The sequence below is a fragment of the Macaca fascicularis genome, chromosome 20 (genome assembly GCF_037993035.2).
Source record: "Macaca fascicularis isolate 582-1 chromosome 20, T2T-MFA8v1.1".
Taxonomy (NCBI): Eukaryota; Metazoa; Chordata; class Mammalia; order Primates; family Cercopithecidae; genus Macaca; species Macaca fascicularis.
The window spans coordinates 26,703,444-26,726,615 of NC_088394.1; the positions used below are offsets into that span (position 1 = coordinate 26,703,444).

The 23,172-nt window shown below is 49.3% G+C and overlaps 1 protein-coding gene across 5 annotated transcripts in view; it reads left to right on the forward strand.

Annotated features, from left to right (window-relative positions):
• The window catches only part of KATNIP (katanin interacting protein), a 233,211-nt gene that overhangs the window by 74,752 nt on the left and 135,287 nt on the right, over positions 1-23,172 (forward strand). For all 5 annotated transcript variants that reach the window (XR_012428739.1, XM_045381681.3, XM_005591524.5 and 2 more), the window contains 2 exons: positions 4,790-4,959; positions 7,202-7,299. Coding sequence is in view for 4 of the 5 variants with exons in the window: in XM_045381681.3 (XP_045237616.2) it covers positions 4,790-4,959; positions 7,202-7,299 (268 nt within the window). In the remaining variant the exon portion in view is untranslated. The remainder of the gene's footprint in view (positions 1-4,789; positions 4,960-7,201; positions 7,300-23,172) is intronic.

Genomic DNA, 23,172 nt, shown 5'->3' on the forward strand with positions numbered 1-23,172 from the left:
GATGACCTGCCCTTTGTGTTCACTGGGTCCTCCTTGCCATCTACGTCCCTGCCCCGGTGGCCCACGAGGAGGAGAATCCTCCCCGACCACACCAGCCCCAGCCATGTCAGGTCCCTAGACTCTGCCTCATCACACCCTGTACTCCCCACTCACTGTGCCTTCACTTCCTCATCTGTGAAGGTGATTCCAAAGGCCAACATGGGCATAAAATGGAAATGGTGGGTGTGATGTGCATCACATGAATGGTAGCTGTGAGCACTAGGGTATTCATCCATGTCCCCTGCCCCCACTTGAGATCCTTGGGCTCACTTGTTCCAGAAATAGGCATTGAGGCCAGATGCAGTGGCTCATGCCTGTAATCCCAGGACTTTGGGAGGCCAAGGTGGGTGGATCCACTGAGCCCAGGAGTTCGAGGCCAGCCTGGACAACACAGGAAGACCCTGTCTTTAAAAAAAAGTATAAAAATTAGCCAGGTGTGGTGGCACGCACCTGTAGTCCCTGCTACTCAGGAGGCTGAGGTGGGAGGATTGCTTGAGCCTGGGAGATCAAGGCTGCAGTGAGCTGTGATCACACCACTGCACTCCAGCCTGGGCAAGAGAGCAAGACCCGGAAAAAAAAGAAAAGAAAGAAATAGCCATTGAGAGCTTTCCTCATTCAGCAGGCACCATGGCCCATAGGACAGAGGCTCAGAGTCCAGTGCGGGGGAGGAAGAATAAACAAATACACAGATACATCCATAATATAATGTTAACCAGTGATAGCGTGCCATGGAAAAAGTTGAACCAGCAAGCCAGTAGAGGGTGGCAGGGCAGCAGGAGGGAAGAACTCGATTTTAGATAGGGCAGGAGTGGAATCTGATTTATCTGAGTCCCCTGCGCCCAGGACAGCTTTTTATGCAAAGTAGGCTATCAATTTTTAAAAAAACACTTTTCTTTGATGCCACCTGAATATTACTGATGCACTCCGCTGCAGTAGGGGAGTTCCTTTAGCAATTCCTTTCACAGTCTGAATAATTATCTCCTAATTTATCAGTTTCATAAATCTACATTTTCATAAATCATTCTGCTTAAGGAGGGGCACCCATGGACTGCCAGCCTCAGAGCCTGGGTAACTGGATGCCATGACTGTTAATGTGGCATCAGAAGGCGGGGAGAGAAGTTGAGGCAGGCTGTCTGCCTGGGTGATCAGATTCCCCGCCCTGTCCCGCCACAGGCCTCCCGGGACCTAGGCTCCCGCTTGCTCCCCAGAGATTGACGGTGCCTACATTGTCCCTTGGTTGTTTGCTCCTGCAAGCGTAGCTATTGCTGTGTTTGGAAATCGTCTCTTAGTTACTTGTGTTTTTCTTCTGTTTTATGTTGTTGCCCAACAATCAGGCATCTCCCAGGCTTCCAAGGCTGGCAAGAGATAAGCAGCCTGTAATAAATGTTCCTGCCACAATTGGTGAAAAGATGAATGTATCAGCCGCTAAAGAAACATTTAAAAAATAAACAAAGAAGTCACCCACAATGCCACCACCTTCCCTCAACAACCTATTTCATTTTACATTTATCACCTTCCACGCTGGGTCCACAAACACACAGTTTTCCAACTTTACCTTTGCTACATATGCCTTCTTTTTCTTTTCATTTCATTTCTTTTCTTTTTTCTTTCTTTCTTTTTTTTCTTTTTTTTTGGAGACAGGGTCTCTGTCTGTCACCCAGGCTGGAGTGCAGTGGCATGATCACGGCTCACTGCAGTCTCAACCTCCCCAGTTCAAGCCATCCTCCTGCCCCAGCCTCCCAAGTAGCTAGAACCACAGGTGCACGCCACCACACCCAGCTAATTTTAATATTTTTTATAGAGACAGGGTTTCACCATGTTGCCCAGGCTAATCTCAGAACGCCTGAGCTCAAGAGTTCAGTCTGCCTGCCCCAGCCTCCCAAAGTGCTGGGATTACAGGCATGAGCCACTGTGCCCTGGCCTATGTATCATTTTTATTCTGCCTTTTTCATCACCACTCCCCCGCCCTCCACTGAACAGATCACAGTTCCCCATGTTTCTATAGAGTCTTCGTAATGATAGCATCTGTGTAATAGCAGCTTCCACTTCTCTGGTGTTGGACATTTGGGTTGCTTCCAGGGTTTTGTTATTACTGAACACTGATTATCTTCTTGCCCAGAGTTCATATGCTCAGGAACAATTTGCCGGAATGTGCTTACTGGGCAAAGACCAAACATATGGCATTTTCTATATTTTCATACTACTTCTGAGAAGGTTCTATGAATTACCAGCAGTGTCTAAGTTTGCCAGTTTCAACATCATCTTGCCAGCTTTACACGTTGTCTTCGTTTCGGTGTAGACTCTGGAGCCAAATTGCCTAAGTTTGCATTCTACCCCTGCCGCATACTATAATAGCTATGCGACCTTGGGCGAGTTCTTTAACCTTTCTATGCCTTATACTGCTTATCTACTAAATGGAGGTAATAAAAGTGATTACGGCCAGGCGCAGTGGCTCATGCCCGTAATCCCAACACTCTGGGAGACCAAAGTGGGCAGATGGTCAGGAGTTCAAGACCAGCCTGGACAACGTGGTGAAACCCTGTCGCTACTAACAACACAGGCAAAAAAAATTAGCCAGATGTGGTGGCACATGCCTGTAGTCCAAGCTACCTCAGCTGGGAGGCTGAGGTAGGAGAATCAGAATTGCTTGAACCCCGGGAGGCGGAGGTTGCAGTGAGCCGAGATCGCACCACTGCACTCCAGCCTGGGCGACAGTGCGAGACTCCGTCTCAAAAAAAAAAAAAAAAAAAAAAGGGATTACCCTGTAGGATTATTGTGAAGAGGAACATCTTCATATAGTTGATCATCATTATTCTCTGACTCTCTGTCTGTGAGTCTGTGTCATCACTAAAACTGATCTGTAACCCCACAGTCGATACTTGTGTATTTTTGCAGTCACTTGCAGACACATGCAGAGAGGCAACATTTTTAGTCCCCCGATACACACGTTCCCAGCCGATATAGAACAAGGCAATTCTCTGCCTCTCATACTATAAGCAAGTGTCCTTTTTGCAGTGTACATAGTGCCATGTTTTTCACATTTTTGTGCTTTCCACTGGTGATTTCGTTGCTTAAACTGGCCTCAGACATAGTGCAGAAATGCTGTTCAGTGTTCCTAGGCATGAGGCTGTGATGTGCCTTATGAAGAAAATACATATGTTGGGAAGCTTTGTTCAGGCTTGAGTGATAGTGCTTTTGGCTGTGAGTTTGGTGTGAATGAATCAACAATGTAATAAGGCATCTTTAAACAGAAACACACATACACGAGGTTCTGTGTTGATTGGTTCATGAAAATGTGACCAAAGACTCACAGGCACCTAACCCTGTATTTCCTCTAGGAGCAGTAGTTCCAAATTGGCTAATTCAGAATTCACGGTGACTTTCTAGACCACTTGTACTGCGAATAATGAGAATCAACTTTAGGTTTTTAGAACAGAGTTTAGCATACAGTGTGCACCTTCTATGTGATTGCTATTATTTTTTAAAATTTAAATTGTGCTAATTTGATTGGCACTTATTTAATTACTGAAGAAGATGCACACTTGTTGCTAGGTTGGCTGGTTGTCTGTATAAATGTAGTTGATGTAGGGGCGTCTAAAGCTGTGTATAAAATGCAGGCGAGTCTGGCATCCAATGGAAGCAGTTCTCTGGGGGCCGAAGAGGACACTGTACCCTGCCTGTGGCAGTGTGACATCAGGATTGGGTAAAGGACCAGGCTCAAGGTGTAAGGATGGTCTTCAGTGAAAGCTAAGTTAGGGACCTGGCCACACTCCTGCCTTTTAGCCAAAAGACATGATAATCCTATTGTTAACCTTGAACCAACGCCTGCATTGATATATATATATATTTTTTTTTTTTTTTTTTTTTGAGACGGAGTCTCGCTCTGTCGCCCAGGCTGGAGTGCAGTGGCCGGATCTCAGCTCACTGCAAGCTCCGCCTCCCGGGTTCCTGCCATTCTCCTGCCTCAGCCTCCCGAGTAGCTGGGACTACAGGCGCCCGCCACCTCGCCCGGCTAGTTTTTTTTGTATTTTTTAGTAGAGACGGGGTTTCACCGTGTTAGCCAGGATGGTCTCGATCTCCTGACCTCGTGATCCGCCCATCTCGGCCTCCCAAAGTGCTGGGATTACAGGCTTGAGCCACCGCGCCCGGCCGATATATTTTTTAACTGCATTAGAATATGAAATGATGGCCTTTGAAATGTCAGGGGTGAGTGTTTCGAGAACACATCTATTCACTGAAGCAAAGCATTAGCCCACCTGGCCTGACGAGAGATGTTTTCTCATTTGTAAATGGATGGTGTGAAATCGCTCTCACAAAGCCTGAGAGCCTAAAAACCACTTTTTGTTACACATCAAACGAAGTTTCACACAAAATGAAATCGCATAAAATCGGGATATTTTCAGGAAGCCCAGGCTGTATGATAGCAGTGTGTACACACACGCCTCCTCTCTGCCTTGGCCAGCACAGGGCATGAACTGGGTGTGTTCTCTTTCTCTAATGTGTATTTGAACCTCAGAATGAGAGCTGCAGAAACTTCCCTGTAGGGCCCCAAACTGTCTCCCCCTCGTGGCTTCTTTAAGTGGGTAATGGGCCTGTTGGAGGCTGTTTGTAGACACACAGCTGGGCACATGCCCCCTGGGCTCTGATTAGAGACGCTTCACTGTGGGAACAGCAGTTCGCTCCTGGCTTGGGGGTTCAGCAGCCCAGACTCTCAAATGATGAGGAGGAACAGCCACTGTTTCTCTTTCAGGATATTAAAGCATTTGAAAAGCAAGGACCCCGTGCAATTGAGGCTGGAGCACTTGGAGCAAGGTTTCTCTGTCTATGTCAACGGTGCCAATTCGGAGCTGAAATCGTCACCGCGGAAAGCCATTCACTCTGACTTCTCCAGAAGTGCCTCCCACACAGAGGGGACACACGGTGAGCACAGGCCCTCCAGGCTGAGTCACAGCTCTGTTAATCAAAATTAATTAGGGGCTGGGTACAGTGGCTCACACCTGTAATCACAGCACTTTGGGAGGCTGAGGCAGGTGGATCACTTGAGGCCAAGAGTTCCAGACCAGCCCGGGCAACATGGTGAAACCCTGTCTCTACTAAAAACATGAAAATTAGCCATGCATGATGGCATGGCATGTACCGGTAGTCCCAGCTACTGAGGAGGCTGAGGCACAAGAATCACTTAAATCTGAGAGGCGGAGTTGCAGTGAGCCGAAATCGTGCCACTGCACTCCAGCATGGGTGACAGAGCGAAACTCTGTCAAAAAAAAAAAACAAAACAAAACAAAAAAAAAACTGGGACTGTGGAACCACATCCTGGGCATGTGAACAATGAACACAAGTTAACTGCATCTGCATGGCCTGAAAGAGCATAAGAATGAGAAAGAGAAATCCTGTTTTATTCCTTTTTAAACTAGTCTTGGCCTCTACTACCCCAGAGCAAAGGCGGTCAAAGCAGTTAATTTCTAGCTTTTACATTTCCTGGGTCTTAAGTCAGTACTTTAAGGAAATGTCTAGGGAAATTTTGGATTATATCTGATTTTTCACTTGATATGTCTTAACTTTAGTACCTAACCCCTGTGTAATATTTGATTCCACTTCTCATTTCTGCATTTAGTTAATCCATACCGTGCCTACTTTAAATGGATTTCGTGTGCCCTATAAGAAAACCGCAGGAAGCTTGTGTATAATAGAAAAATACCCAACCCAGCCTAGCATAGACACCAAAAATGATTGGACAGTTGAATGAATGAAACAGCAGAGCACGTGGAGTCAGGATACCATGGGGAAGCCACTTAGTCTCTCTGTGCCTTTGTTTGCTCATCTCTAAAATGGGACTCTGCGAGGCATGGTGGCTTCTGCCTGTAATCCCAGCACTTTGGGAGGCCGAAGTGGGCAGATCGTTTTGAGCTCAGGAGTTAGAGGCTAGCCTGGGCAACATTGTGAGACCCTGTCTCTGCAAAAAATACAAAAAGTAGCTGGGCATGGTGGTGCATGCCTGTAGTCTCAGCTACTCAGGAGACTGAGGCAGGAGGATTCATTGAGCCCAGGAAGTCAAGGTTGCAGTGAGCTATGACCATGCCACCGTACTCCAGCCTGGGTGACAGAGTGAGACCCTGTTTCAAAATAAATAAATAAATATTTAAAAAATAAAATAAAATGGGACTGGCGAGACTGCTTATCCCAAGTAGTTGTCAGAATGCCTTTCAAGGTAGGCTGCCTTGTTGGAGAGGCCAGTGTGCTACCAAGCAAGTTACAAGAGGATCTGAAATGAGGCAGACTGGACTTGAATGAACCCTGTTCTGCCACTTTCTGGCTTTGAGACCTTAGGCAGTTAGGACCTCTCTGACCCTCAGTTACCTCTTGCATAAAATGGGAATAATTATGCCTGCCTTGCAGGCTTGCTGGGAAGATAAAATGATGTAAGAAATGTAAGTTCTCTGGCACACAGTAACTTTGATTTGTGTTATTCTAATCTATGGCCTCACAGACATGGTAAGATCCCATGCCATTAATATATATAGTAAAAGTCAAAACAACAACAAAAGGGCAAGAGGAGAAAGTGATTCCTGAAATGTTTTCCTAGGAGAGCCACTGCAATTGAACTCAAAGTGTAGCTTGAGCTCCCCAGCCCCCAGGGCAAAGAGGGAAACCAGTGGCTCTCCTAGTTTTCATGGTGGAGGCAGACCTGCTGCTAGTAAGGAGAATTCAGCTTTTCCTGGTCCAGGTTTCAGGGAGGAAGAGATAACAGGAATCTGTGTACTTGGAACACCAGCAGTACCTTCATTCATTCATTCAGCAAAGAGATTCACCCTCTACCCTCTTTTACACAAATGATGACCTCTTGTACCGGCTGTCCTGAACCTTGTCTCTGTAGCTTAGAGACTCTTCTCTGTATGTATAGATCTGTCTGATCTGAGTATGTACTATACATATTATTCCATGGCATGGATATACTGGAACTTATTTACCCATTCCTTTTTTGCTCAACATTTAGCTTGTTTTCTAATGTCTTGTTGCCACAAACAGTGCTGTAGTCAATGTCCTCATACACAAGACTTTGGGCACACTGATACGTATTTTAGACATGAGTTACACACCAACCCAGTACTGTGAGCTTGTCATCAGTGCCTCACCAAGTCTCCTTCCCTCGTCTCTGGTGCAGATTATGGACGAAGAACTCTGTTTCGAGAAGCTGAAGAAGGCTTAAGACGCGGTTCACGGACAGCCCCCAGTAAAGTCCAGCGCCGAGGATGGCACCAGGTCTGGAGATTGTGGCCCCAGCCCATGCTTTAGAATACAGAGTGTGGGTGGCTGTGGGAACAGAAATGCAATCAGAGCATTTAAAACCCCCATGGGCCAGGCGCAGTGGCTCTTTTATGCAATCCCAGCATTTTGGGAGGGTGAGGTGGGAGGATCACTTTGAGCCCAGGAGTTCGAGACCAGCTTGGGCAACAAAGCGAGACCTCATCTCTACTAAAAATAAAAACAAAAAATTCGCCAGGTGTGGTAGCATATACCTCTAGTCCCAGCTGCTCAGGAGGCTGAGGTGCGAGGATTGCATGAGCCCAGAAGTTTAAGGCTGCAGTGAGCTACAGTCGCACCACTGCACTCCAGCCTGGGCAACAGAGAAAGAGCCTGTCAAAACAAAACAAAACAAACAAACAAACAAAAAAAAACACCCTATGGGGAGTAGGTGGGTCTAGCCAGGCACAGTCATGTTCCCTTTCTGCATGTGGAACTGACCTCTGGAGAGACCTCTCCGCTGCATGGCCCTCCCCTTTGGATGTGGCCACTCCAGCCCCACAGGGGGGTGTAGAAAGGTCAGACTCACAGTCCCATCATGATGACTCATTCATTCAGCTCTTTTTTTTTTTTTTTTTTATTAAGTATCCCCTATGTGCCAGGCACAGTCCTGGATGCCAGGGATACAGTGGGTGCATATGACAAAGCCCCTGCCCCATATAACCGAGATGCCATTTTGGGTTGCAGCTGGTGTGCTGATGTCAGGAGCTTGCATTTCGGAACATCTACCTCAGTTACCAGGCATAGGCTCAGCTCCCATGTAACTCGTCTCCTTTGCCCTCCCAGCAGAACTGTAGAGTACGTTCCAACATTGTCCCTCTTTATAAGGAGCTGAAGAGATGGAGGTTCAGAAAAGTTCAGTGAGTTTTCCAAGGTCAACAGCTAAGAAGTGGCAGAATCAAGAGTCAATCTTAGATCCTTTGCCCCAAATTCTGTGTTCTTGCTCATATAGTTCTTGATATTTTACCTCGTAGTCACTCACACCTTACTGGGGACCAGCAGGTCCCAGCCCCGTCAAATGAAGAATGACGAGGTACACAAACTTGGAAAGGAAAGCTTTATTTCTCAAAAAGGGTGGCAGCCTCCCTCCCGGGTGGCCATTCCGGCAGGCTAGGAAACACAGCCTCAGGCCAGAAGCCAGAAACCTGCACTTTGAAGTTCAGAGGGATAAGACAGGGATTTATGCTGAATAGGTGGCCCAATATACATATTCAGTAAGCTGTAGGAGGAGTTATGAATATTTATAAACGGAGACATATGCACATGTGCAGTTGAGCTTCATGCCTCTCCATGGATCCATCGTCAAAAAATGGCGGCATTAGCAGGATCTGAGAGTGGAGGTTTTGGCCTTCTGTCAAAAGGCGAATCAGGAGACACGGAAACCCTCATTGTGCATCCTCCATAGAGGGGTCAGAACCACTCCATGGTCAGTGGTCTCTTACCAGGAAGAAATGCTGGTCAGTTGTGTAGTAACCACAGAAGGGAGGGGCAGCAGGCAGGCTGTTGGTTGCTATCAGTGGTGGAGTCTTCGAAAAGGGCTTGTTTCTTTCTTTCTTTTTTTTTTGTTTGAGACAGAGTCTCACTCTGTCACCCTGGGTGGAGTGCAGTGGTATGATCTTGGCTCACTGCAACCTCCACCTCCCGGTTTCAAGCGATTTTCCTGCTTCAACCTCCCAAGTAGCTGGGATTACAGGTGCCTGCCACCACACTCACCTAATTTTGTATTTTTAATAGAGATGGGGTTTCACCATGTTGGCCAAACTGGTCTCAAACTCCTGACCTCAGGTGATCTGCCTGCCTCAGCCTCCCAAAGTGCTGGCATTACAGGCGTAAACCACCGCACCCAGCCGGAAAGGGCTGGTTTGTTTTTAACCCTTAGAAAAGAAAACCTCCGCCGGGCGCGGTGGCTCACGCCTGTAATCCCAGCACTTTGGGAGGCCGAGGCGGGCGGATCACAAGGTCAGGAGATCGAGACCACGGTGAAACCCCGTCTCTACTAAAAATACAAAAAATTAGCCGGGCGCGGTTGTGGGCGCCTGTAGTCCCAGCTACTCGGGAGGCTGAGGCAGGAGAATGGCGTGAACCCGGGAGGCGGAGCTTGCAGTGAGCCGAGATCGCGCCACTGCACTCCAGCCTGGGCGACAGAGCCAGACTCCGTCTCAAAAAAAAAAAAAAAAAAAAAAAAAAAGAAAAGAAAACCTCCTGGCGGGTAATGAGGGAGGGGATATAATGAGGCATGTCTGACCTCCCATCCTATCATGGCTGGGAACTCAGTTTTAAGGTTTCTCTGGGGTCCCCTTGGCCAAGAAGGGGTTCATTCAGTTGGCTGGGATCTTGAGATTTTATTTCTCAGCCCCGACTGTACATTTAAATGGCCTAGGGAGGTTTTAAAATATAGATGCTCAGGCCCCACCCCCGGAGATTCTGACTTGCTGAGGCTTAAGCAGTGTTATTTTTTAAATTACTGTAATTTTTTCTCTTTACAATTTATTTATTTTTTTACTATATTTTTATTTTTTATATAAAATAAAATAAAATTTAAATATATTATTTATTTTTATATATTTTTTATTTATTTTTATTCACTATATTACCCAGGCTTGAACTTTTGGCCTCAAGTGATCCTCCTGCCCCGGCCTCCCAAAGTGCTGAGATTTCAGGCATGAGCCACCACGCCAGGCCTGTTGTTATTTTTTAACTTTGTGTTCACCAAGATTGGGAACTACTACCACATACCATTTCACACTGTACTAAATGTATGGGACTATAGTTAAATGCTTTCACATACCCTTTGTCAGCCCACCCACAATAACCCTATAGGTCAGAAAATGTCCTCATTGTGCTACTGAAGAAATCAAGACCAAGAGAGGTAAAGTGACTTTCTCAGAGTCGCATAGCTACTAAGGAGGAAGGCAGACTGGAAGTTGAACTCTGGGCCTGTGCTTACAAACCCAGTGGTCTTTCTGCCTCCCCACAGGGGCATCTTCAAGTCATTGACTAATTGGGGAAGGGTGTCCCTGCCAGATCTCAGTGCTGAGGAGCAAGGCCTGGAGGACACACAGCCTGGAGGCCTCCTTTTGTCCCCTGCAATGAATATTGATTTGTTGCTAATGAGGCCTTTCTCCACTTCTCACTTAAGACAGTTCTTCTAGTCGTTTTGAGAGCCTTCTATTATCAGGAGCCATATTTGTGTCTTAGACCGTGGCTTAAGAGCTGGCCCTAGAGTCTGTGCAATTTAAAAAACTTGGCCTAAGATTAATTAGCATCCTCCTCAGTCTCTCCTTGTGGTCCCACACTTCACAGGGCCTAATCATAGCTAATTTCCTGATTTCCTGATGCCTCGAGGGCTGTAATTGTCCTTCTACACTGTAGCAGTCAGGGGTCAGTCAGTGCCTAACAGCAGAGACCACTCAGGCTATTTTAAGCAGAAACAAATGCAGTGCAGGGAGTCGGGTGCTTACAAAGTCCTTGGGCTAGCATGAGGAGTGGACTCTGGGCTGGGCTTCTAGGAATGGTGCCTCAAAAGCATGACCACTTAGCCTGGGCCCGCCAGGAGAGCAGCTGCCTAGGACACCGTTGGGAAGGCAGGGGATCAGCATCAGGAAGGTGTCACCTTAGCTGCAATCCAGGAATCAGGGAGTTACTGCCCCAGCTGTTGGCCTCAGAGTGACCCCATGCCTGCTAGGACAACGCTATGAAGACCCTGCCCCGCAGTGTGGCTAGCCAGCCAGGAACATTGTGGTAGAGCTCTATGCCACCAGGACTGTGCTTAGCATTGAAACAGCCAACATCCATCCCCCTCCTCTCCTCACCTCACTTCTGCTTTCCCTGGCTCGTGTGATGCCATCTGATTGGCTGAACCTAAAGCACACCCAGAACCCAAGCCAAAATTTAACCATAATAGGTACATTGCACGATACTGGCAAGCCTATACACGTAGACACCGGGTTTCAGCAGAGAGAGATGTTTAATTGTAGGGCCGCCAAATGAGATGGGAGGAAACCTCAAATCTGTCTCCCGGAGGAGTTTGGGGCCAATGTTTTTAAGGGTTTTGGTGTGGGCTGATGTGTGGAGATCATTGATTGGTGGAAGAGTGCAGGGTGAAGTCACGGGACAGGGAGATGAAGAAACTGTGTTCTCACGCAGATCCCGTTCTTCTGTGGGGGCCTTCAAACTGGCTAGCGTCAATTGTTTTGCTGGAATTTAAGATCTGGAAAACATCTTAAGCAATTCTTAAACAAAAGCTTTAATGATTCTACAGTCAGAAATCTATATGGAATAATGGGAATGCTAATGGTCAGTATCCAGTGAATTTCAGTTACAAGGAAGTGGGTCAAAGTGCAGTGATTAATGCTGAATTATAGCTATATTCTGTGAGAATTCTTGTTAACCCTGTGAGGACAGCTTCAGCAAGGGAGTCTGGGAAATGCAGTATTTGGCTTTCTGGCCTCTCCCCCACAGAAAGGCTCCCCAGGAGGAGTGTGGGATGGGTACCGAGTGCCAGCCTCCTCCAGTCCAAAGCATGGACTCTGCTCCACACGCCCAGGCCTTTGGGGACCACCCTTAAAGATAGAGACAAACCAGGGAGCATTCAGAAGTGGTGAATGAACTACAACATGTGTCATGAATGAAATCATCTGTTAATGTAACAGACAGGCATTGGCACCCAGCAGGGCCCAGGCACTGTGCAAGGCTCTAGGGTTCAAAAAATCCAGGAAGGCTCAGTTCCTGCCTTTGAAGCTCGGGCTGTGCAAACATGGGACTGCTTAACTAGGCGGAGGGTGTGACACCTGACTTCAAACACACGGAGGGCGGGCCTGTGGGGTCCAGAAGTTAACCACTTGAAGCCTGTGGGTCAAACTTGCCCCCAGATAATGGTTGTTAGACTCACAAAGTTTTAAAAAGACTTTTAGAAGCTTGCCAACATTTCAATTCACCAGATTTTATATTAAAAATATATCTAGCCAGGCACGATGGCTCATGCCTGTAATCCTAGCACTTTAGGAGGCCGAGGAAGGAGGATCACCTGAGCTCAGGAGTTCAAGACCATCCCGGGCAACATAGCAAGTCCCATCTCTACTAAAAATAAAAAAATTAGCCAGGCATAGTAGCGCACACTTCTAGTCCCAGCTACTGAGGAGGCTGAGACAGTTAGGATCGCTCGAGGCCAGAAGTTCAAGGGTGCAATGAGCCATGACCGCACGACTGCACTCCAGCCTGGGGGACAGAGCAAGACCCTATCTCAAAATCAAAAATCTAGATTTCTTCTTCCCTGGAAAAAATGGAAAAGTCTGGCCCCCACGCTGGGCCATCCTCCTCCCCACTAGGCAGCCAGCAGCAGGAGCCGTGTCCAGCAGCTTTGCTTTGGACAGGGCACGAGCCTTCCTGTTTGCCAAAGTCCCCACCACTCCCCAGAGCTTCAGTGGTGAGGCTGAGTGATAGCTGTGGTTTATTATCAGATTTAGGCTGTGGTTTCTCTTATCTCGTGTTTCCATTTCCCACCTGGCTCTTTGGGGCATTTGAATTTGTGGCCCCCGGAGAATGGAAGGAATAGGCATTAGACTGCTCACTGGCTATGTGCCCTGGAGCTGGCTGTGTAACCTCAGTGAGCTGTGTGTCTTGGAGCTGGCCGTGTAACCTCCGTGAGCTATGTGTCTTGGAGCTGGCTGAGTAACCTCTCTGAGCTGTGTGCCCCGGAGCTGGCTATGTAACCTCAGTGAGCTGTGTGTCTTGGAGCTGGCCGTGTAACCTCCGTGAGCTATGTGTCTTGGAGCTGGCTGAGTAACCTCTCTGAGCTGTGTGCCCCGGAGCTGGCTGAGTAACCTCTCTGAGCTGTGTGCCCCGGAGCTGGCTGTGTAGCCTCTCTGAGCTGTGTGCCCTGGAGCTGGCTGTGTAACCTCTCTGAGCTGTGTGCCCCGGAGCTGGCCAGGTAACCTCTCTAAGCTATGTGCGCCAGATCTGGCCATGTGACTTCTGTGAGCTGTGTGCTCTGGAGCTGGCCATGTAACCAGTCTGAGCTTCGATTTCATCATCAGTGAAACCTCCCAGGGCTGCTGGAGTGGAGCGTGTGCAGCGTGCATTACAGGTGGTCCATCAGCAGGGGATGCCTGCTGCTTCAGGTGGGAACAGGTGACAGACATGTCCAGAGGAATGGCTAAGAGCACAGACCCTGGAACCTTCCAGCAGCCCCAGTGCAAAGTCTTGGCTCCACCTCCTGCCAGCTGCACAGTGGCTAAGATGCTTAACCCCTTGGTGCCTGCTCTCTCATTTGTCATGTGGGGTTGGTAATGGTAATTAATGAGGGCAATTAATGAGGATCAGATGGGCCCATGTTTGGAGAGAGGCTGAAGCAGTGCCTGGCACAGGAGAAATAGTCAGTGAATGGTACTGACTGTTGTTGTTTTAATCAGTGGCGGGGCAGATGGGGAGGGCAGCTGGGCCTGGAGGCCTCAGGGCCCTTCACTCTAGTATGTTCCTTTGCTCACTCATACTTTACTTCATTCATTCTGTGCTCATGTATTGAGCACATACTCAGTTTTGGCACTTACAGCTACCGCGTTCCGAGCAGTGAGGCCAGCCCTGACTTCCTGGAGCTCGTATTGATGGGGAGCAGGTGGGGAGGTTGGGAAGGCAAAGGACCAAAGGCAAGCAAGTGAGTCGGGAGGCAGTGCTACGAAGGAAGGACAGAGGACAGCAGCCTGAAAGAGGAGGTGTCAGGGAAGCGTTTTTTCAGTGAGGGTGTGCAGCACAGCCTCCCAAGGGACCCCATCGCAGCCAGGGCCTGAGAGTTACCTGGAGCCAGCCCCGGAAAGATCTGTGGCTGGGAGAGTGTTTCAGGTGAGGGGACAGTGAAGGCAGTGGGCACTGGGCACAGGCTAAAAGAAGGCGGGGTGATCAGGACAGGCTGGCAGAAAGGGTGGAGATGAGGGTGTCAGGGTTGCAGGTAGGAAGAACCAGCCATGCGGGGCCTAGAAGACCACAGGAGGAAGTTTGGATTTCAATCTAAATGTGAGGAATTTCCAAGAGGGTTGAAACAGTAGAGCGCCATGTTTGGGTTCATGTTTTGGGTTCATGTGTGCAGAAAGGACCACCCACGGGGGAAAGGGGCTACAGGAGGAGCAGGAAGCCTTTGAAGCAGGGCTCCCTCTCTCTCCACCAACCTTCCCCAGCCCCCGTCCTTGCACCTCTGTTCCCTGTCCCTGAGCTGCCGCCAACTCATAGCTTCAGTGTTCCCCTGATCCATTGTGCCTTCTCCACGTGTGGTTTTGCACTCCCTCCATATTTGTTAGTTGAAAGTTTCCAAGACAGAGACAGTCTGAATCTCTCAGGTCATCTCTTTCTCAGGGCATGGCTTGGGCTGCTCCTGCTTAGCCTGGACGAGGCACCCCCTCCTACCTCAGTCGGCTATGACTGGAGCCCCTCAGAGACCAGGTCATTTGATGTAAACCCTGCCTGCCGTGGCCGCATGAGCAGGAACCATGAGTCCTGTAGCTTCTTGTCAAGAAGGCTGGAGGCAGAACAGTGAATAGGCTGGGCGTGCCAGCTATACTATTATTACCGTCATGAGGAAGACGGGCTGGATTGGTTTGCTCTGGCTCCAAGAAGTGGAGTTAAGTCCAAAGTTTCTCCATGGTAGACAGTCCATGGAGACAGAGTCTTGGGTCCACGGCATGGAGAGGAAGACAGTCTTTCTATCCTAACCCTTTTGGATGGGCTCCTGCCATGCTTAGAGGTAGCCGAGGGTAGGCAGAGTGGTCAAGGCAGCCAAGTCCCCAGTGGCCAGTGGCCAGTTCTCAAAAGCTACTCCACCAAGAGAGGGACCACTGTCCCCTTCCAGTCTTGGGGTTTCTCTTGTAGGGCGGTGCCAACCGGGAGAGATCAGCAGGGCCACACGGTCGCCTTGTGTATTCACGTCGGTCATCTGGGGACACCGTGGTGGGATGCAGTGGTCCCAGTGCACAGTGAGCGCCTGCAGTCGTAGCTTTATTCACAGTCCGCACAGCCCCCTTGCCTCCCCGTTCACCCTCTAAACTCTCCTCCTGGCTTCCTGGCTGTCTTGCTGGATTTTTTTTTTTCTTTTTCTTCTTCTTCTTCTTCTTCTTTTTTTTTTTTTTTTAGACAGGTTCTTGCTATATAGCCCACACTGGTCTTGAACTCCCAGGCTCATGCGATCCACCCACCTTGACCTCCCAAAGTGCTGGGATTACAAGCGTGAACCACTGCACCCAGCCCTGAAACTCTCTTGAATCACACACCCTGTTTCTACTGACCAAGCCCAATCCATTCACTGCCTCCAGGAGAACAGGTTTCTCTTCTTATGATCTCACCCAACAGTAAGAAAGCACATTGGGGTAGAGCTGCCCTGACAGGAGGGGCTGCGTCAGGTGTACCGGCCTCCAGATCCTTTGGTCAGAAGGTTACCGAGTCATCCCAACGCTGCCTGCTGGCTAAGACGCTGATGACCTCCACCTGTAAAAACGCTTCCCGAACCCCTCCGATTCCTGGGGGTTTGGGGAAGATCATGGTGATGGCTGTGTTGGGCTCCCGAGCTGCCGCCTTCCCTGTGGAATGGGCTGGTGGTGATATATGGCCTCTTGTTCATACTGTCCTTTTCCCCCCACCACTTCTGGGCCTTAGATCTTTCTGCTGCTATCTGTGGATTAAGATTTATGGCTTCCTCAGCCTTGTAATACTTGGGTGGACAGCGGCCTAATCAACAGAGCCGTCGTTTACCAAAATGCTGTCAGATTTGATGAACGTCATCGGCTCTTAGCATTAAATTGCTAGTGAAGGGATTGGCCTTCCAGCAATTTACTGTGGGGTGGGCTTTCCTTAAAGGTCTCTAAAGCAAGTTTATTGCAATTGTTAAAGCAGAGGCTTTGCTCTCACTCAGCCACCATATCCCGTGTCCTGTTGTGGCCTGTGCAGCTTCAGCACCTTCAGAAAATCTCACAAGTGAAAATGGGAAGTGTTGGGGGCCCTGTCTCTTGTTATCTTCCTTCTGAGTTCTGAAACCCCTGCAGTGAGGACAACAAATGAAACAAGCCATAAAGCATTGGCCTTTCCAGTGACCTTGCACAACACAGACTGTCAGAGTGGGGAGCGCTGCTATTTCTAACAGATCAGACAAACCGGGGATGAACACATCAAGTCAGCCAGACCTTCCCACCCTAGACCTGCCTTTGTCAGTGTTTTAGAGCTCTCCTACCTCTAGAGGGAGCCATTTGCATACTGCACAACCTGCACAACCATGTGGGGCAGCCCCCAGCCTTGCTCTTTTTTTCTACTTGACAATAAGCTTTAATGCACACCTTTTAGAACACTTTGCGAAGAGGGATGGCAGATATGAACAAGTAACTCTGGGCATGAACTGGGCTGAGTGTGGGCCGGGTATGAAATAAGCTGGCCTTGGGCTGGCAAAAAGGAACATGGATTTTGGAGTGTCAGGGCTTTTAAATCCTCCTCCTGCATATGAGTGATACTGCGAGGGTCTACCCAGGTCTGGGTGCTGCAAGTAGGCAGGAAAAGAGCAGCCGCTTCGAAACACCCACTCAGGTACAGCAGCGTGCCAAGCGGGGAGCCAGCCAGGTGCACAGTCATCATCCCTTGCAAGGGCGTGGAGGTGGGAGGCAGGGAGCCATGCACGGCCTGGGGGGCTGGGTTGGAACCTGCCAGCCCAGGCTGCTCACTGGAGGTGAGCCTTCCGTGTGGGCAGGGCTGCTTTCAATCTCCTCCCAGTGGTGGCAGAGGAGCCTCCCTGGGGCTGGGGGCGGGAGAGCAGGCCAGATGGAGGGACTATTTATTCCCCTCTCCAGCACCCACTCAGCATTAGAAACTCTTTCTGGACCACATTAATTTTGTCACATGTTGCTTCATAAACACATTCTCCTATTATGTGTGCTGTGTGACCTCCTTGAGGGCAGGGCATTGGTTTTAAAACATTTTTTTTTTTCTTTTTTGTATCTTCCTGTGTTTTTAAAACCTTGTATGCAGTCGGTGCTCAGTAAGAGCTTGCTGATTCAGTGCCTTAATGCCGACTGCAAACCTGGGTCCTGACACCTCCGCGAGGTGAGCAGTGGTGCTAAAGGGAAGATGGGAAAACCGTAGAAGAGAAAGAGGCCAAGCGCGGTGGCTCACGCCTGTAATCCCACTTAGTACTCTTAGACCACACTTAGAGTACTTTCGGCGACCGAGGCGGGTGGATCACCTGAGGTCAGGAGTTCGATACCAGCCTGGCCAACGTGGTGAAACCCTGTCTCTACTAAAAATACAAAAAAATCAGCCGGACGTGGTGGTGAATGTCTGTAATCCCAGCTACTCGGGAGGCTGAGGCAGGATAATTGCCTAAACCCGGGAGGCAGAGGTTGCAGTGAGCTGAGATAGCGCCATTGCACTCCAGCCTGGGCAACAGAGTGAGACTCTGTCTCAAAAAAAAGAAGAGAGAGAGGCCAGGGCTTTCCTTGAACATTAGAGCTCTCTTTCATGCTTTCAATTCAAATCCAAGGCTAGCAGAGTTGTTCATCCCGATTCTTGTTATCTAGGGTCCAGGAGCTCAAACGATGTAATGGCCTATTCTTCATCTCTCAACTCCCCTGTGCCCCATGTGGTAGCAAGACAGGCCACCAGCAGCTGCCCACTTACGTTCCGCCGCTCTGCTACCACATCTCTTCCACGCCCCAGAACCAGTCACCCAATCACTGGGGGCCAGCGGAATCGCATACTCTGATTGGCTAGACCTGGGTCACGTGCTCATCCACCCCTGGGGAGGGCTCAGTGCCATGTGAACCTCTTGGGGCCCGGGCAGGAAGTGGGGAGCAAGACACCATCTCAAAAAGCAAAAATAGGGTGCTTTTACCAAACACAGGGGAGTGTGTGCTGGACAGGCAGAAACAACGGCTTCCACAACAAAGCCCCGTCAATCTCCTGATATGCTATTGGAAATTGAATGTGCGTGCGTATAAATTACCTGGGATCTTGCTCAGATTCACATTCTGATTCCCAGGGCAAAGGAGGAGCCTGGAATTCTGCATTTCTCACAAATTCCCAGGAGATAACCAGTGCTGCTGGTCGGTGGACCACACTTAGAGTAGCAGGGTCCTAGTCCGGGCCCCCTTTCTCTGGACAAAGGACTAGAAACCCATGGGGAGGCCAGGCAACACCCCAGGCCCTGGCCAGTGCTGGTGAGTCAGGCAGCTATTCAGGCCTGGGCCCCGTGCCCCGTGGTCCCTTCTCCTTGCCCCCACTCAAGCCATCTCTTCCCCAGCTGGAAGGCCTCCTAGTATTTGGATGTTAATTGAGTAGTTTCTGGGGAGGAGGGAGGAGCGTTCTGGGAGGTATGGTGGAAAATTCAAATCAATGATGAACTTCAAAACCTTTACAGCTTCATCTCAGTCGAGGCAGGAAGACCTCCAGGAATCTCCGGGCCTGGAAACGGTCGGTGTTGGTTATATGTTCGGGTAGTGCTTTCCTTCCACGGGCCCTAGCGCCGAGGCTAACGCATGTGCTAAGAGCGAGTTGATGGGGCCTGGGAGGAAGCTGCGCCATATGTGGAGCTGGAGCCCAGGGCAACATGGGACAGATGGTCAAGCCGAGGAGCGGAGAAAGTGGAAACAGCAGGGGCCACTGGGAGTCCGGAGGGGCATCTGCAAGCAACCTGTCTTCTATAGGAAGGCGGGGTCGTGCTGCACCCCGCCTCCTCCCTGTTCTCCCAGGGAGAATCCCTAGCTGCTTTTCTTCAGCTCTTTCCACCATTTCTCTAAGATCTTTTCTTCAAATGGTCTGTAACTCAGCCCCTGCCTCCTTTTTTGTGTTAGATATGCTCGGGAAATTCCTCCTCTTTTTTTTTTTCTTTTTCTTTTGTGTGTGTTTTTTTTTTTTTTTTTTTTTTTTTTTTTTTTAGATCTCGCTCTGTTGCCCAAGCTGGAATGAAGTGATGTGATCTCGGCTCACCGCACCCTCTGCCTCCTGGGTTCAAGCGATTCTGCTGCCTCAGCCTCCTGAGTAGCTGGGATTACAGATGTGTGCCACCATGTCAGCTAACTTTTTGCATTTTTAGTGGAGACAGGGTTTCGCCATGCTGGCCAGGCTGGTCTCAAACTCCCGGGGCCTCAGGTAGCCTGCCTTCCTCGGCTTCCCAAAGTTCTGGGATTACAGGTGTGAGCCACCGCACCCAGCCAGGGAAATTCTCCAATGCCAGTCCAAAGGCCACTGTAGCCCAGGCTGGACACATTGTTTCTTAATTTCTTTTTTTTTTTTTTTTTTTTGTAGAGACAAAGTCTCACCATGTTGCCCAGGCTGCTCTCAAAATCCTGTCCTCAAACAATCCTTCCGCCTCGGCCTAGAGGTGTGAGCCACCACACCCAGCCCAGGTAGGGCACATTTATTCTTCAACATGCCTGCTGGGGGCAGTACAACATGGTGATTTAGAACAAGGGTTCATCCACAACTATAGCCCTTGGGCCAAATCTAGCCTCAGCCCGCATTTGTAAATAAAGTGTTATTGGAACACAGCCATGCCCATTTCTTTAGTCACTGCCCGTGGCTGCTTTTGAGCTGCAGTAGGATTGCTGAGTATCCTAACAGAGACCATATAGCTTGCAAAGTCTAAAATACTCTCTGGCCCCTTATAGGAAGTATCGGCCCATCTTTGGTTTAGTGTCAGGTCGGTGATTAGGCTGTGCAACTTCCTCGCTGTGTGGCCTTGGGCAAGTGGCCTACACCCTTGTGACTCAGTTTCCTCCTTGGGTTGCTTTGAGAACTAAATGAGCAGCCAGGCGCTGTGGCTCACGCCTGTAATCCCAACACTTTGGGAGGCCAAGGCGGGTGGATCACCTGAGGTCAGGAGTTTGAGACCAGCCTGTCCAACTTGGCAAAACCCTGTCTCTACTAAAAATACAAAAATTATCTGGGCCCAGTGGCGGGCATCTGTAATCCCAGCTACTCAGGAGGCTGAGGCAGGAGAATTGCTTGAACCCAGGAGGCAGACGTTGCAGTGAGTCAAGATTGCCCCGCTGCACTCCAGGCTGGGTAACAGTTAGAGTGAGACTGTCTCAAAAAAAAAAAAAAGAAACTAAATGAGTGAATGTACCTGAGTGCTTGGAGTGGCACCCAGTGACATGGCACATAGTGTGAAAGCATTGATGGGGGAGCGGGGCATTGTGAACTTGGATCTGAAAGGAGTTCTGTCTAAACTACTAGAATCCGGTAGGTCAGTAAGACTCTGACATCATTTTCTTCATCATCTAGATAATCCTTAGGTTTACTAAACCTGCAGGGGATTGAATATTACAGGGGGCGAAGGATTCTAACTCCAGGGCTTCAAGGGAAATGCATGTCCTAATTACCACCAACACCACCCCCCATTTTTCTTCTTTTTTATTTTTATTTTTTTGCTGCTTCTAGGACAGTTCTAGGAAATTGCTTTTTCTAGGGCCAATTTCTCCCTAGTCCATCTTCCAGAGACATAATCTTTTTTTTTTTTTTTTTTTTTTTTTTTACAGAGTTTCACTCTGTTGCCCAGGCTGGAGTGCAGTAGCAAGATCTTGGCTCACAGCAACCTCCACCTGCCAGGCTCAAGCGATTCTCCTGCCTCAGGCTCCCAAGTACCAGGGACTATAGGCACATACCACCACACCTGGCTAATTTTTGTATTTTTGGTAGATACAGGGTTTCACCATGTTGGCCAGGCTGGTCTCGAACTCCTAACCTCAAGTGATCCGCCCGCCTCAGCCTCCCAAAGTGCTGGGATTACAGGTGTGAACCACTGTGCCCGGCCAAAGACATAATCTTGATCATGCTTTCCCCAGCCCCTCCTAACTCCAGAGCCTTCTATGATAACAGCCCTAGTGGGCATCTGGCTGGGTGCCACCCCCATTCACAGGCTCCCACAGAGAGCTTCTCTTTCAATTTCCCCCTGCGTCATTTTTCTTTTAGTCACTTATCCTTCTCTGAGCCCTTCTTTGCGCACTTTTTCTTTAGAGACAGGATCTCGCTTTGTCACCCAGGCTGTAGCATAGTGATGTGATCATAGCTCACTGCAGCCTCGAACTCCTGGGCTCAAGTGATCCTCTTGCCTTGGCCTCCCAAGTAGTTGGGACTACAGGCACGTATCACCACACCCGGCTAATTTATCTATTTATTTTTTTAGCGATGGGGTCTCACTATATTGCCCAGACTGGTTTCAAACTCCAGGACTCAAGCAGTCCTCCCATCTCAGCCTCCCAAAGTGCTGGGATTACAGGCATGAGTCACCTTGCCCAGCCCCATTACCCTTGAGTACCCCTTATGTGAGTCTTAGAGTTCATGCACATACTCTGTATCCTGTTCTATCTTTCAGCAATAGGGCCAGGACAGGGTGAAGTAAGTAAGGCACCTGGAGCGGAATATTAAAGGAGGCCTCATGCTCAGATTTGTGCATGGGCGGGTCGGTGCCTGAGAGTGAGACCCCCTTCAATATCACACCCTGAGCACCTTGCTTCCCTCAAGCCAGCCCCGGCCCTGCTTACTGAGTCCAACACAATCAGCTTTACCTCCAGCCTTAGAGCAGGTGGCAGTTTCTCTGGTTCACTACCAGAGGACATGGTTGGCTGGCTTTTGGGGGCTATGCCAAATGAAACATACACCTGAGAGGCAGTCTGGTGACCTGTGCAGAGTTGATGCCATGTAAATAGGTGCAGCCCTGAGGTGCTGTGTGCCAAAGCCCCAGCCGAGGGCTCACCTGCGTCGCTGCGTGTCATCCTTGTGGCAGCCCTCTAATGAAGATTCACGAGTGCCGTCTTAACAGATTTGGAAACCGGTGCTCAGGGAGGCTAGGTGACTTGCTGAAGGTCACACAGGGAGTAAGCATCAGAGTTCCAGGAATTGCGTAGCCTGCCTGAGTCTAGAACCCAGGCCCTTCACCACACAGGAGCCACAGTAACAGAAACACAAAAGTAACAAGTGGCCAGCGTGGGTTAGCAAGTGGGATGGAGTTGAGCTGCTTGCCACAGAAACTAGAATGCTGCAGCTTAGAGACCACAGCTGCTGTTTTCCTCACTTGTGAACAATGCATTTGGAGGCAGGCTGGTGGCATGGGTGGGTGATGCCACCAGGAAGCCAGCTCCTCTGTTGCACTGGGCCTTCTTTGGTGTGTGGCTTTCTTCCTCATTCTCACGAGATGACTGCTGTGTTCCCAAACATCCCATCCACATTCCAGTCAGGAAGAAGGGTAGAAGGGTAAAGGGCAGAAGTCCTGTCTGCACTGAGTCTCTACTGATTACCAGGAAGACAGAGTTTTCTCTGAAGCTCTGCCTTGTAGACTTCTAACCACTAACATTGCCACACCTGGAACTCATGGCCATCCCTAGCTGCAAAGGCCCCCAGCAATGTGACCATCTTAGTGGGGCACAGGGCCACCTCAGTAGAGTCAGGCAGCCGACAGATACTGGGTAGGCAGAGAGCATTGTCTCCAAAGCTAGTTAGGGTTTGGATGCATGGAACAGATTTGGGAGGATGGCATTCGGATTGGGAGAACAGCGTGAGCAGAGGCACAAAGGTGGGAGAGTTTAGGGTACAAGGGAGGGCCAAGACTGTCACAAATACCTTTATCATCTTCACACTGGTTTAAGCAAAAAAGGAGAATGTTTCAGTGGGGCTTGCTTCAGGTGCAGCTGGATCCAGGGGTTCTAAAACCCATCAGGATTCTGCTTCAGCCTTTCAGCTCTCTTTGCTCTTTGTTAGGGATAGGATGGTCCCCAGCAGCTCCTGATAGACGTCCCTCTAGCTTCACATCCCGCAGGAAGAGAGCACCTCTTTCCCATGGCTCTAACAGGAATCCAGGGCTGTTCTCATTGC